Source organism: Solanum lycopersicum, chromosome 7 (genome assembly GCF_036512215.1).
Source record: "Solanum lycopersicum chromosome 7, SLM_r2.1".
NCBI classification, from domain to species: domain Eukaryota; kingdom Viridiplantae; phylum Streptophyta; class Magnoliopsida; order Solanales; family Solanaceae; genus Solanum; species Solanum lycopersicum.
In genome coordinates this window covers 7223297-7240567 of record NC_090806.1, presented here as the reverse complement: position 1 = coordinate 7240567, position 17271 = coordinate 7223297, and the positions used below count along the sequence as shown (strand labels likewise).

The 17271-nt window shown below is 29.2% G+C and overlaps 1 protein-coding gene across 1 annotated transcript; it reads right to left on the bottom strand.

Annotated features, from left to right (window-relative positions):
* Nucleotides 1-6139: 6139 nt before the first annotated feature.
* On the bottom strand, nucleotides 6140-11810 carry HKT1;2 (sodium transporter HKT1;2). The gene is given in 3 exon segments (NM_001302904.1): nucleotides 6140-6338; nucleotides 6702-6923; nucleotides 10720-11810. Coding segments are annotated over 3 exon segments (1512 nt in total).
* Between the last annotated feature and the right edge of the window lie 5461 nt (nucleotides 11811-17271).

The window sequence follows — 17271 nt, the reverse complement described above, 5'->3', positions numbered from 1 at the left end:
TTATTTATGATTTTTTTTTCTCTGTACTATTTTTATTTGTATTTTACTTGAGCTGAAGGTCTATCAAAAACAACTTCTTTACTCTAAAGTAATGGTAAGATCTGTATATACTTTACTTGAGATCATATATTACTTTTATGAGATCACTTTGATTCCCAAGAATATATCTTTTTTTTTTTTTTTTGAAACAAATATGAGAGGGAGGAAATATATTATCCGTTAGAATGATTGATTCATAATAATTGACTAGTTATGCTTTCTGAAGTCAATGTTTCAATAAACAAATATATATCAATTTAACAACATTAAATGATTCAAATATTTTTATTAAAATAATACAAGTTAATGGGTCGTACAAAGACAAGTACATGTATATGATGCTCTTGTAACATGATCTTGTTGGTTAAATTAAATTCAAGGATAATAATTGTAGTATAATAAACCACTGTTTTTTTTTTCTGTTTTAAATGATTCTTGTTTAACTATCGAAAGTTAATAAATCAAATAAAAAATATGACAATCTTTAGGCCAAGTGTTGGTCTACTAATATAAATCATGAAATTTATTAGTTATTCCTAAATAATTTGTTGCTAAAAGATTTTCTACTTTCATTGATTTTTTTTTTATAATTTATCGCTATTTTATAACTAAATTGAATCAATATGAAATTTTTGTTGTTCCATTAATAATTTAGTGAGTTGCTAATTTCCTATTTTTAGTAGTGAGCTAGAGAATTACTAGTGATCATAGAGAAATTTACACCTTGTTTAGATGATTGTTACCGTTTGTGTTTTATTTTATTGTTTAGTTTAATATAATGCTTGTTTTGGTAGGTTATTGTATTGTTTAAATTTATTGTCGATAAAAAGTTTCATTTTATATAACGATCGATTTGATGTGATCACGTCATTATCTTAATATTTTCTCTCGTTTTATTTTTACTTATTATTTAATAATCCTTTTTACCATTATACTACCATTTTATAGTAGCTCTATCTTATATCCACTCTCCTTGTAGGTTTATCATTTAAATTATTGATGTAATGACGGAGAACAATACAATATATTCAAATATTATATTAATTAAAATAATACAATAAAATACACGATAAATATACTATAACACAGTACGATACATCCAAACATATACAGTCATGATAAGGGAGGATTTAATGGTAAATTGTGATGTTATTTTATATATATATGTATATATATATATATATATATAAACAATTAAGATTCTAAACACTTTACTAGGGGAATAGATGTAGAAGTATATATTGAAAATTACAAAATAATTGCTACTACTTTATATATTAAAAACTATTGAAATGTCGATTTTCTAATGCAACAATTTTCATCCTGTTTGTGTCATACCTACAATAATGTTGTAAATTACGTCTAATATTTGAATCGAAAATTTATCTTAGTTGAGGCTTCAATTATTGTTATTATTTTAGTTGGTTGCTTGAAATTAAGAGGGCCTCTAGAAGTACCAACTCACCTGCCATGGAGTTTTGATCAATTTATATTAGAGAAATAATTTTGCATTATTGCATTTTTATATATGTATATATATGTATATACTATGTATAGTAGGGGGGTACAAACCGTGCTTGACACATGGTCAAATTAGGAAGCAACACGTGGCAAGAGAAATATGGATCATGAAAATAGTTTGAATTTTTCGTAAATAGTAGTAACATGTTATAATGGGCTTTAAGGGGGCAAAGATATACAAATAATTTAAGCTATAATACTGCAACTTGTTGAATCATTTACTATTTAAGTTACAATATATAGCTACAACAGTACTGCATATGCATATGATTCTAAAACGATTTAATATGTCTATAAATTGATAAGTAATGAATCAAATCGATCGATATGCAACCTACAATATAAGAAAACTGTAAATTATGTAGAAATTTTTTCCTGCGAATCAGTATGAAAATTTACAAAAATAATAAGTAACCTGTGAATTTTTACAGTAATTCACGCTGTTTTTATAGTGCTAGGCCTACAATAACATGTTTGAATCATTTACTATTAAGTTATAACTAGACTAACCAATACTATTTTAACTTGTGGCATGCCACATTTCCATATATAACAAATGCAATTGTGTGTTGATTCCGTGGCTGAATAATACATTGCATTCAATTAATTGGTATAACATGGCAATCATCTTAAATTTTTAAGTTAAGTCAATTCTTCCATAATTGAGGATTAAATATTTTAAAATCAATCATTCGATGAAATAATTTTTTTTTTTTGTATCCTATGATGAAATACCTTGGAATATCCTAACCAAAGAGAAACATTGTATTTAGAGTTTCATCATCAAAACCTTAATTATATATCCCACACATGATTTAGGGTCAAATCATAATTGTTAAGATGAACATGATAGACGTTTAGTGATTATTAAGATGGTGGGGGCAGCCTAGTCACTATATCACAAAATCAGAAATTTATATAAAGAGAGACAATTTTTTTAATAAGGTCCTAGTTTTAATTTGTGCATATAACCTAAAGTAATTTTCAATCCCTTTGCTTGAATTTTATTTTCATGTCAAAAGATATTCAACCATTTATTTTATATAACAATAAAAAAAAAAATATTTGCTACTTTATATAGGAAAGGAGGAACCTTCATATGCAATGAAAAAAGGAAACTTAAGTTAGAAATGTTTTTTTCACAAATGTATTTTAATAGTAAGCGTGAATTTGGTTATATCTTGATATTTTTGTAAATATTTTATGAGTTCATAAAATTTTCGAAATCTCTCTTTCAGAGAATATATTAAGTATCTTTTAGAGACATGGACTAGGATTTATATAAATTAGCCTATAAAAAATCGTTACTTAATCAAATCGTGCTCATCTAGTAGAGTCCATAAATTTCGATATTCACGGACTATGAGCACTTGTCTCGTAAATACTTTGAATGTTTAAAATTACGTAATTTAACAAACATATGATATGTGTTTATCATATATTACTATAATTTATAATAATTATCATTCACAATTACTGTTTTATAAATAGTTTAACTGCACAACTTAAAAGTATTTTTTTACTTCAACTTTGTTTTTTTCTTTCTATTCTTTCATAATCTACCAATCTTAGAAATTTAATGATAAGTGTAAATTGAAAAATCGAATCAAAATTTTAGAAAATGGGACCAAATCAAAGTAATTTCAGTTAGATTTCAATTTTTACTTTTATTAATCCAATGCCCACCCCTACTCATAAATCAGTTATACAAACTTATAACCTTAACCAAAAACTCTCGTAATAAATGCTTATTTTCTACTTACATTCATCAAATAAATCAATACAATGTGAAGGTCCAGATCAGTGTTTTCGAAAACATTTTTGGAGGGAGTTTTTGGGAGGTGTATCAAAAACGCTCTTAGACGTAAATAAAACATAGATTCATAATGCGTAAGTTCTAAAATTTGAGGCGTAAGTCCTAAATATAAAATCGTAAGTACTAGGCGTAAAAACGTATGCTCGAGCGTTTTTAATTTATTTTTTAAATCTTTTTTGCTTTAAGTCATATTTTTTATTATTGGTGTAATAATATTTCTCAAATAATAATTATAATACTTTTTTTCATTATTTATTATTAATACTTATCTCAAATAAAAATTATAAATCATTGAAAGATTTACTTTTATTTATTTTATTAGTAATAAAATTATAAAATTGAATATACATGAGGATATGCCCTGAACTATATAAAAGTCTCGTCTCGTCTCGCCTCACCTCAATTTTATTTATTTTATTAATAATATAATTATAAAATTAAATATACATGAAGATATATTTCGAACTGTATAAAAGTCTCATCTCGCCTCGCCTCACGTTCCCGCCTTTTAAAACACCGATTGAAATGACCTCTCTCTTGGCAATCAATGTTATGTATCCCTACCCCCAAATCCTCCCTCAAACTAAAAAAAATAAAAGAAAAAGGGATCAATAATTCTGCATGTTCACTTATACTAACCAATGATAGCCATGTTTGAATTTTTTTTAAAAATAAAATAAAATAGCTAGCCGTGTAGAAACCGTGTCAACCTTTGTACAATTTTTTAATCCTAATTAAATATATAAAAGAATAGGGTTTAATAAAAATAAGTTCTTACAAATTATTTGTTTATCCAATTATTAACAATTCCATTTTTTTTTTATGATTGTCAATTTGACTTCTTCTTTTATTTGTTATCAATCACATGAACCTGTGTATGTTGAGGTTTTTATGAGATTGTCCGGTTGATGGTACTAAAATAACTTATCATAATATAAAATTTTGTGCAAGATAATATTACTTTAGTATTAATTTATATAGCGATATTTAATTTGAATTTAGCTTTATAACGCCTAATTTAATTGTTATGTTTGAATTTTCAGGAATTATTACACCTACAACACAAGATCCATGATGTGGACATTGGGTGAGTTTGACCTTGATTTACAAACATGTAATTTCATATTAAAGGATTTGGACTTGTAGAGTTATGGATAACTTGGGGATATAAATATATTTTGAGGTTTGACCATCTAGGCTTGGGTTGTAATTTGACCTACACCCAGTTTATAACTAAAAAAAAGTAATTTTCACAACTAGCAAACACAAAAATCTTATTTGTATGTCATAGTTATCGTTTGTATAATTGCGCTTCGTAGCAAACTTTATGTTTGTATGACTATTTCGCTAATATATATATACAAAAGAAGTTATTTCGGTATACATATACAAAAGAATCAATTGTAAAATTTGTGTTTGTATAAAGTGAGAAAGAGAAAAAGACAAAAGAAAAATGGGAGGGGAAGACCGTATTTGTATAATCATAAGTGTATAGGACGAAAATGTATGCATTTGTATTTGTATATACAATTTTCTTTTGCTTTATACAAACACAAACACAATGTATAGATTTATTTTATTTAAAGGGAGATAGGTGAGCGAGATCTGAGAGAGTGGAGAGCGAGATTTGGGAGAGGGAAGAGAAAGGAATCGAAAATATATGTATATATACAATTTTCTCTCGCTTTATACAAACACAAACACATTTTTTACATTTGTTTTTGTATAAAAGCGAGAGAGACGAGCGAGACTACCCAGCGAGAACGAGAGTGGTGAGCGAGATTCACCAGGGAGAGAAGCGAAATAGCAACAGAATGCAATGGGATACAATTAAATCAAACTATGTTTATAGCATTTAAATTGAATTAATAGTTTGTTATTATATACAATTTTCCCTAAAAAAATATTTAGCTCCGACATACTTGTTTAACTAAGAGTTAAGGGTAAATAACATATTTACGCTATTCAATTTTTTGAGTTTCCCACTCGAACTATTGAGAGTGTGAGTTTCCTATCTGAACTATCGCTCAATGGTTAGCGCACAACTAGTTTCACACCTGAACTATTGAGAGTATGAGTTTCCTACGTGCCTGAACTATGGTTAGCAAAACGCATCTCAACTAGTTTTTCACTTGAAGCATTGCGAGTATAAGTTTCCTACCTAAACTATCACCCAATGCTTAGCGATAGTGAGTATACAAAAAGATGGATGAAGCACAAAACTAACTAGGAACAAGTTAAATACAAAAAGATGGATGAAGCACATCAATGTCATATAAAGATACCAAAAGACCCTATGAGTATACAATTGTTTAATGAGGACGAATGTGTGTCAAAGAAGTACATATATATGGAAAAAAACAACTAGGAACAAGTTTATGTAACAAGTGTGCAAATGTTGATGGATGAATTGACACTAAAAGACTATTTACCAAGTTTTTCTAACAATTGCTTAAAGTAAGGACTAGAAACAAAATATTCTCTATTTAAGGACTTAACATAGAACAAAAGGACATGAATATATTGACAAACATATTACATTATATTTGTGACCTTATGTAAAATTGATATCATAGTAGAATTTTCCAATTCATCCACAAATTTCACATATATATACAAGGAAGATAACCAACTATATATCATAATATACCAATACCTTGTTTTACATGGGAGAAACAAAAGTGCAAAAGAAAGCTCAAAGATATTGCACATTTATATTTATTTTACATACAATTTGTACCTAAGTAGTCCATAGTTGTGAAGTTATAATACTTTCCAAGCCTTGCCACCTCTTTGATTATACTTCTTCAACCTTCCAAAAAACATGACAATTATCAAAATGAACTTTCCTGTATTACTCCATTTTCCAGCAAATCCATATGTAACATCCTTGCAATGACCATCTGGATTTATTTGCCTTGCACAACTATACCCTATTGACAATCCAACTGTCCCATATGCACTGCAAAATTATCATATTATAGTTAGACCCTTTTTTATTTACATCTCTTAAACTAATATCAGTAGTCTTAATAACTCATAAATTTGGCTATTTGATGCTGATGTGGCAAATTGAGTGGCTATAAATACACATACACTCTCTTTTTGGCATGTGGATCAATGAAAAATGTTATAAAATCAACTTTCAAGTTGGCTACATAACATGATTTTTTTCATTCATTTTCGATCGAATCAGCTTACTGAAAAAATATATGATAGAAAAATAGATCCTTTTAGGAAGTTTCTAATTTTTCCATATGATTCTTTTTTTTTGTGTGTGTGTGTGTCAATTAAACTTTATGAAGAGAATATGTGGTGGACTCACCTTATGACTTCAAAGAGAATGTTGAGTACATTGAAGTTGAGTGGATCATTTTTCATTTTGTCTTTCTCCACAACACAAATAAGAATGGTAAAGATGACCAAACAACAAGGTTGTGATAATGATATGTACTCCATTAAGCTTCTTCCCTTTCTCTTCTTCATTTTTTCTGACTTCTCTTCATAATTATCAACAGGCAAAAAAGTAGTATAGGATGATAGATACCTGCAGTGACAAAACAAAATTTTATTAAAACAAGTTAACAACCAATGCAATTCTTACATTTTAACTTTATAATAGAAAGCTTTCGACATTGAAATTTTTTGAGACTTCATAATACGTGTTTAATTCGAGTTAGACTCTACAAGATGTATCCAATTCCTACTAGGATTTTGGAGGGTACTCAGTCTTAAACCCTAGTTCATGTCTACATAAAGAGTACTATAATAACTTGAAAACATCTCGAATATTCCATAAAATTCATAGAATATTCATAAAGAGATTAAATTCAAATCATCCTAATTCGAGAAATACCCCGCGAATCATAGATAAATCGTATGAGAAAAGAATCAAGGGAGAAACAAAGTTATACCCACAATTTTTGTCAATAAACTATTTGGTTTCTTCATAGTTTATATGTGGTAACAATTTATTTCCTGTCACTTTATAATTTATTGCAAAAATGTTCATTACAAATAATTGTGTATAACAATAATAGAGTAGTAATTGTTATACTACATGACATACTTCCTCAATACCTATAATTGGCAAAATCAAATTTTCATTAAACGGATTTAAATATGTAGATTTAAAAACAAAAAGAAGTCAAAGAGAATTTAACATCTACTTTCTCGATATATATAACGTTATTTTTTTACTGAGAGGTTCCGACCCTACATATATGATAGTGTTTGACAGGGTCACGTCCTTAGAAAAAGAAAGGGAAGGCTATTAAAACTAGTAAGCTGAAATAAGTCATAGATATTTGTGATTATAGATGAATTCATTAAAAATAAAAATAAATATTTTAAAATCGAATTATTACTAAACATTAAAAAATATCATTTTCTATTTATATTGACTGACAAAAAAAGTATCATATAAACTGAGATGCCTAAAAAAATATTTAATAAGGTTTATAAAATATAATATTTTGGCATCTTATTCACCTTCTCCTTTCATAGTGGGAGATGATAAGAATAAATCTTGCAAAAGGATAATAAAAGAGTGGGCAAGAAATATTAGATGCCTAGTATATAGTATATAGAAGTGAATCATGGATCAAGAACTAAAAACTGAAGATGTGGAGAGACAAGAAGCATATATATATATATATATATATATATATATATATATATATAAAATAGAAAAGATTTAAATATGTTATCGAATTTTGGGTAAAAATTATTTATGTCATTTGTTATAAGTTTGACTTATATGTCATTTCTTTTTTAGAAGAAACTTTTGTATGTCATAGATGAGTCAAACTTTTAACTGATGACATAAATGAGCGCTTTCTCAAAGTTCAATGAATTATTTAAGTTTTTTTCTTTTTAAAAAATAATTTGATTAATGACGCGGTCAAATTATAATTCACAACGGGTAAAAGAAGTTTTGCAAAATCAATCAAAATTATTTTCAATTAACAAATAATGAAATGGATGAATTTTTTTTCCGAATGAAAATGACATAAGATAGAATCACATTTTTAAATTTTAACAGATGACATAAATGAATTCTTTTCTCAAAGTTCAATGACATATTTAAGTTTTTTCCTTATACGAAAAGTGTGAGTTTTAGAAAAATTAAAAGAATATCTTTTTAAAATTTATGGTTACTTAAATAGATGCTCTAAAAGGTTTAAAGAATGATGAAAGTAATTTGAGAAGATATAAAGTGTAACCTAATTAGTTAAATAAGCTTTATAACAAAATGTTTCAGTATTAAATGAGATGTTTAATGAATATATTAAAACCTTAATAGAAATACCTATGTTGGATCCAATGCAATGTGCTAGATACACCAAATCACTGATTTGAAGTCAAGGTATATAGTCAAAATAAAAAAATAAAAATAAATAGTGATGAATATTTGTCTAAGAATAAGAAATTGATTTGTGGCTTAAAGAAAAGAAGAATATGTTCTTCTTAGATATTCCATTATATGAAGAATTGTTTTGGGACACTAAAAATGGAATATCCAAAAAGTAGAGTATCTACATGACTTATCTATTTATGGAGTAGTAATACATCGTTTCTTTTGGCTTCGTCTCTCCACAAATATTTGATAGGTATATTAAAAATAAATATTTAAAATTAATTGTTAATTTAAACAATTAAGAAATAATTCATTTTTTTTTCCAATTCCGTCCTTAATAATTATTTCATGTTATTGAATTAAAAAGTTATGTAAACTTTTGATATTTTTGCTATAGTAGGATTATATTAGTAAAATTACACCTTGTATTAAATTTTTCTTTAAAAAAATCCAAACAAACAATTGTTAACGGAAGGAGTAGTTGTTTTTTTTCAACAGTAATTAATCATAGTTAATTTGTCATTAATTAGTTCCTAACGAATTTGAATTTTCATATAATTCGTCGTTGACGCTCCTAAATGGAATTACCATAAAATTTTATTGTTTAAGTACTAAATTTTGTCTCCTTATTTTCTTGTAGTGGTAAAATCATGAGGACTTATTTCAAAGCGGACTATATCACATTATATTAAAAGTATCATTTAACTAATTTATATTAACAATTGATATCAAAGCTTAGACTACGGGGGACTAGTACGATGAAGGAAGATGATAGTGTGGGGCAAGCTAGTTGTGGGCTACTATTGCCATAAAATACTCACACAATATAAGTGCACGCAGTGAATTTCAAAAATTAATTCAACATAAATAATCATCATGACGTGTCATCTGAAACTTAGTTCAAGAGAAGAATTGATAGACGCACGTGTAGTCTTACATTAACAATTAGAAAGATTGATAAATGATATATAAGATGTAAAATCTCTTAATACCCTGAGATCTTTTAAGAAAATTTTGTGGCTTGGAAAAATAAGTTCAAAAGTCTAAAATATTGAAATTAAATAGAGACAATATGAATATGTAGTACTTCAAACTTATCATGAATATTGTTAGTGGAGAATGAACTATGGATATATGCTATATCTCTTCATTTCTAAAACAAATGCTAGCCAGCCTGTGTTCACCAATTATTGAGCAGACTCAAATTTATGTAAGTTTTATACTTTTATTACACAGCCATATTCGAATTTTAACTCTTCAACCAGCCACACAAAACAAAATATAGCTAGTTAAACACCTTCACATAATAAATTGGGACAGAAAAAATATACATACAGTAATATAAAAATAAATTACACTATCAACATAGATTAAAAGATTGTACTTTCCTAACTTATGTGATATTGTTTGATTTGATAGTATAGTTAAATTAAAAAAACAAATTTGAATAACTATAAATCATTTTGTTAAAGATAAAAAGAGAATTTTAAATTAAATTAATTTCAATTATATCATTTTTCCAAAGTCATCAATCCCCTCTTCCTATAAACGTGCACTCATATTTTATTTTGAAGTGATTTAATAGTGGTGTAACACTTTTAACACATTTGTTTAATAGTTAAACTTAATTTGTTGTTAAAAGTTTATCATATCCTATTACAACAACTTAAACAAATATGTTAGTATTAACATAGTTGCATGTGGATGATAAATTTCTAAACAATGAACTACTTTCTCCTCTCTCTTGTTCATGTGATACTTTTTAATAACTTAACATCAAATTTGAAAATTTGCAATATAAAGCAAATCTTAGATATTCATGTGAATCAAAGATAAAAAGGGAATTTGAAAATTAAGTTATTTCTAACTATAGAAAGTTGACATTAATTCTTCCAGAGACACAGATATAAAACAAAGAAGTAGTATATATGTCACGTAAATTGAGACAGAACACGAAAGAACATAGATTGTAGAGAATACTTACATCATTAAGGCAAACAATACTAAGATTGATGGAGTAAAAGTTGAAAGATCAAATACAGATAGACCAGCATGCCTTGTATTCACAACTTCAAACAAAGATCCCACAATCTTCTCATAAGTACTTAATCCAGAAGTACCTTCAGAATTCCACTCCAATGAACAAAACATAACAAATTGAAATACTATTAATCCCACAACAGTAATAGCAATACCAATTGTTTCATAACTTGGAAAAATATGTGAATATCCAACACATTTTGAGTTCTTCAAAATATACTCATACTCATGTCTCTTTGTGATTTTCCATAAGAACATTATAACGATGCGTAAACAAGGAGCAAACAAAGTGTTCCCTAGAAGGACTTGAGGGATAAGAATGAGAAGAAGACCTGAATTTTTCTTGAAAATCATCATGTTTTCATTTGTAGGTAAAAAACCACAATTTGCAAAAGTTGATACTGTGGTGAATAGTGAAAAAGTATGTAAATTAAGGCCTTTTTGGTCAAGGATTTGTTTGGCGCTAGGGATGATTATTATATAGAGAGAAACTAACGATGAACCAAGAAGAATAACAACAAGAATATATCCAAAAACCACATTACTCAACAATTTTATCGATTTAATCTTTATAATTTCATCGTGATGATCATGAATATGATCTTCGATAGGGTTTATTATTATCACATCTTCTAACTTATTGTCAACGTTTATTACATTCCCTAGCTCATAATCTTTGTTACTAAAAGATTTATCTTTGCTTTCTTTATTCTTGATGAGTTTAAGGCTAAGAAAAGAGGTAAAAGCTTCCCCACCAAGAAACATCAATATGGTCATGAAAACAAGTTGAACATTTGAGAAAACTTCCATTTCAATAGTGGACATACTAGAAACTGTGGTTGAAGAAACAGAAGTGAAAAGAACATCTAGGTTTTGAGGACGAAAAGACGGTAGGGTTCTAGGTTTTGAAACATAATTCAAAGCTAAGAAACCTAACAATGAAAGGGTTGTGAAATACCCTAATTCAATCCAAAATGGCTTTACCCTAAGACTCATCATAATCTTAAAGAAAGAAATTGAAAGTGATGACTTCATTAGTAAAATAAATTTGTTTGTCTCTTAAGTTTTATTATAATACTCAAGGGTTCAATTTATAGTAAAAATTGTGTAGTGGAATGCCTATACTAGACACATTGTGTAAGCTTTAAATTAATCCCAATAACATATGGTACGTATCAAAAGGAGTTAGAATATAATAATTCTTACCAATGATTTAAATTAATCCCAACAACATATGGTACGTACCAAAAGGAGTTAGAATATAATAATTCTTGCCAAATGATCACTGATATTTCCTTATCATAGAGTTAGTGGAATTATAAGATGCTATACAACTTATTTATTATTTGTTAAAAACGTGTTAAAATAGGCATTCTATGCATTTCAAGTTCATAATTAGTATCTACTTAGTAATATAGTGTTGTGAGAGAGAGTATATAGATGGATGATTTACATGAGTTAGACTGATGAATATGTTGAGGTGTGAGATTATCTTATTCAAAAAAAATTTTATGGGTCAAAGCATGTGAAAATTCTTTTTACATAAGTGGAGTGAGATTCGATCACAAGATTTCAACCTGCTCTGAAATCTTATTAAAGTGTGTGACCACCTCATCTAATGTTTAGAGCGATAATTGTATTCGCATGAGAATCTACTAATTTGTTGAGATTGCTTTTATAAGATTTTTTCAAAGTTGGAGATTAGTTAATGGAATTATTATTTTAGGTGAGATTTGTGGGATGTGAGAAATGAAGAATTTTTTCAAGTAAATAATTAGTTTGTTGAATATGCATCATAGTAGGAGAAGAGGGTGGCATGGGTGGGGAGAGGGTTGTCAAGAGGAAAAAAAGGTACTCCTCCTATATATATTTTCTCAGTTTGTTCAGGCACAAAATTTAAAATATAATAGAACTTTTTTAATTTTATGATCTCAAATTATAGATTTGTGTACTTCTTTACTTTTTATTGATTTAGTCGATCCATAAATGAAACAAAGGGAATTTCGTGGATTTAGTTGAATCTCGCATAGCTAACACCGTCATGATGCTATATAATGTACTAAAGACGTGACTTAGCTTGCAAATAACACCGACAATATATAGCCAAATAAATAATACGAAATAATATAAAATTATTATAATTGATATTGATTGAAATGATTTTAGCCACATCTTATTATATTGGACCTATCGATCACTTATTTGGCACTGCGTTGATTTTTAATGAAAGTGTCAAAGTGTAGTAAGATACACATGCATCATTGGTCATTGCAGGTCATGTCATATCATCAACTTGTTTGCCATGATGATTTTAAAGGCTTAATTAATATATTAATGTATTTTAAATTTATCGATAAAATTTATTTAGACATATAAATCATGATTTATTTCATTTAATCATTTATGCATACGATAAGTGTATGTTATTACATGTTATAATATAATATTAAAATGGATTTAAATTTAAATTATGATTCCATTAGAGAAATTGAATAGATATTGTTATGAATGGTCTCAATTTTTTGATTATGACACATGATATTTTTATTATTTATTTATTCTTATTCTTATTCTTATTTTCTAGGTGGATCTTACTACTAAATGGAATTATTATTTCCCAACAACACACGAGCTGAAGTGGAGGTTGCAATTGAATTTATTTTCATGTAGACCAAACTTAAACATCACTAAAAAAAAATGATGGAATGGGTGGCCATTCCACATACGTGTTTGTGCATATGTTTGTTTTTTATTATTTATTATTTATTATATTCTTATCATCATTTAATACTTTACATATTCTAAGTACATCTTTTTAGTACCAAAGTGGAACGAAATCACATTTTTCAATTGAAAATATTATCTAAATCTTTTAATTGGTTGATAAAAAAGACTTGAAAAGAGGGAGCAATGGTGTTAAATATGTGACATTGTTTTAGGCCATTTTAAGAGAAAATCTTAGTTGGCAAATATTTAACAATATTTGTTTTATCGGAAAAATTAATTTCGGAAAGAGTTTGTTGATTTTAAAAGTATTTTTGACTTTTAGGAGTCGCCACTTAATTTTGAGAAAATTAAGAAAACTTGTTTTCAAATAATTAAACAGGAAATTGTTCGAAAACTTTTAAGGGTTCGGGATTCTTATTAGTGTCTTAGGAAGGTGTTGAAGGCACCTAAGACACTCCGTTAAATACGGTTTTCCGGCGATTAACAATTTGACTATTTTTATTTTAACTTTTGCAATCTAGAAGTTGAACTTATTAAAGTTTTATCTAGACAAAAATTTTTTTACGAATTTTGTGATATTTATGGTTTTAAAATTCCGTTAAAGTTAAACCTTTTAAACCTTAACTCTAATCAAACTCGCTAATTTAAATATCTATCGTTTTAAAGTTTCAATTTTTAGTTTTGAGTTTGATAAAGCAAAAGGCGTTCGATGGGGGTTTGGAGTTTACTAACTCTAAGCTAACAACATTTAAAAAAACGCACAAACAAGTAATAATGAGAGAGAGAGAGAGAGAGAGAGAGAGAGAGATTTGGGTCCAATTTCGGTTCTGTTCGCCTTGACCGAATATTGGACCCACCTACTTTTGGGTTTTTAACCCGTCTTCTTTCGTACCTGTCCTAGTCTAAACATACACAAATAATTATAAGGAAAGTAGTGACAAGGGCTTATGCCCATTTACAAACAAAATACAAAAAGAGTATATGTATGTATATATATATATATATATATATATATATATATATATATATATATATATATATATATATATATATATATATATATATATATATATATAATAAGAGGTCTTCTAATCCGACGCCTTCGACTGTCTTCGATCTTCATGATATTTCGAATCGGGCATGTTTTTCCTTGATGGGTTGACTTGGCAGAGTTTCCGAGCCTTCATGGCTCTCCAAAATGCGATGATAAAGTGGAGTCCAACATGGACTCGAGAAAGAGTTTCCCATACAACAAAGTAGAGACAAATTAGCGTATGAAACAACAAAATAAATCAAATGTATCTCGAATGAAACCTAACAAGTAAAATAAAGAAAATAGTTCTATAGAAAACCAAATGAAAACCAACCAACAATAGCCAAGGTTAGCCAACGAGCTAACTTTAAGACTCATTAACTTCCAACAAAGCAAAGATGTCAACTGCCAACATTAATAAATAAAACATCCCAAGGAAAATATCATAAACAAATTGACATTCAAGGATTTTGTATCATGCTGAGATAAAATAAAACAGTAACTCAAGCTACCAAATCGACAGTTACGATGTTTTGACCTTAAGTAGGTGCGAAAGTCTGGCTACCAACGCAATAAGAAACTGAACTTTAACAACGACCTTCCTTCACTATTCTCGAGTGCTATTTCCAACGTTTAGATCAGAACTAAATAGACGCGAGGTTCTAACCTGAACCAAAGACAACCCGAATTTGCTCGCAACTCAAAGCGATAAACACAAGAGAAAACTCGAAGAAAACCAAACAAGACATTGAATAAGTCTAGTTGGTGTTCCTTAAGGAAATAGCTACAAGAACAACAAAGAACATCTAAGCCTCAACTTGGAGAAGACAGTAAACCTAAACAACAACAGGACCAAACGTGACTCTATACACAATTTCGAACAAACTAACCAACTCACCTAACATATAGGAGAAAATAAGCAAGAGAGTTGCTATGCAATACAGAGGAGAGGCAAGTAGGAACAAACCTTACACATCTCTTCTTCTTCTTTTTTTTTATCAAAGAAAAGAAAAAAAATAGCTAGAAACAGTCTCAACAAGGCGGGCAAGGGAAGGATTCTATTCGGAATCTCAACAGATAGACAATGAATCCCAAATCAAACGACGAAAGTCAAACTTTACAACATTTAACAACTAGACGGAAAGCAACCAGAATCCCCACGCGACAACAAACAGACTACCCCCATATCGATCAAGAAACACACATGAATGAGGAAAAACGCATGAAGATGACAGGATTTACCTCTTTGATGGAAGTGAAACAGGGACGACAAGCTCGAAAGAGTGCTTCCACCCCGAACCTGCTCAAAGAGACTGGCGCCGCCGGAACGGGAAGACGATATCGCGATCGAAATTGAAACGCAAGTCTACTTTATACTCCCACCTATACTCTATTCCCGTCTTCTGAAGCAGATAGAAACGGTCCAAGGGTTTTCGCTCTCAACAAAATTTTTCCAACCTGCTGTATTAGTTTTCCGTAATGAACATTAGAGCCAAAAGAAAAAAAAACTTCCTTCCGAATTTTCTTCCCAACAAATTCTAACCCCCTCCTTGAAGAAGAAAAAGGGGGTTTTATAAAGAAAAACTAGGGTTTCTGTGGAGGAGGGCGGGAAGATGATTTTTCGGCCCATATCCGAATTTGAAATTCGAAATTCTCTTCCAAAAGCTGAAGAATTGCACGAAAAAGGGGAAGCGAAGGGTCGAGATGAATTGTGCGTCCTTGCGAGACGACGTGGGGCGATCTCGTGCTACAAGGACGATTTTGCGTCGCCTTGTGCACTGCAGAGTCGTGCGACAGCTGCAGTGCAGGTTTTCGTTGCTGCGAGTTGGCTGGGCATCCTTTCCGAAAACCATCGCGCGTGAGGGAGACGAAAAGGAGTTAACTCTGTGTGGGGGGCTCTGTTTTGCTAAGAGTTGCGTGGGGGGAAATTGCATAGGAATCGCGTGTGAAGGGAAGGGATTTCTGTTTTTTGGGAGTTTGCTTTTTCTGGTTTTTTTTTGGCGTTTTTCTGGAAATGTTGGGGGATATCGCGTGGGGGGAAGGGGGAAAGGGGATTTGGGTTGGGTCAAAAGAGGGTTGGGCGGGTTTTTTAAAAAAAAGAATTGGGCCGGGTTGAGGGATTAATTGGGTTGGGGGATAAGAAGTGGGCCTGGGGTGAAGGAAGAGAAGGGGAGTTGGGTTGGGTCGGAGGGGAATGGGCTTGGGGATTAATTTATGGGCTGGGAATTAATTGGAAAGGGGATGGGGCGGTCTGAAAAGTAAAACTCAAATGGGTTGGGCTCACTTTTGAAGAAAAGGCCCAAATTGGTCTTTCAAAAGAGTTTGAGGGAAAAAGGCTTATTTAATAAATGGCCAATTCGAGCCAATATAATGAATTTGGCCAAACTTTAAATAAAAAATGAATTTATATTAATTAATTCACGAGCTCCCTTTTTTTTGTTTTAGTAATATAATTATAAAATAGTGATTCAAAGTATAATTACAATTTAAATTAAGATAAGATGCTTACCAAAACTTAAATATTTTTGGGATGATTTCGAATAAACGTAAAATATACCAATTATATACATAACTACGTAAACATATATATTATCTAAAGGTTATAAGAAATGACAAAACTATTCAAAAATAGCACACAATTATATTAATATATTATTTTCGCAAATTTTGTAAAACTAATTATTTTAAATCGTTAGGAAAATTTAAGATGCTCGATAATTAATTTATATCGACGCG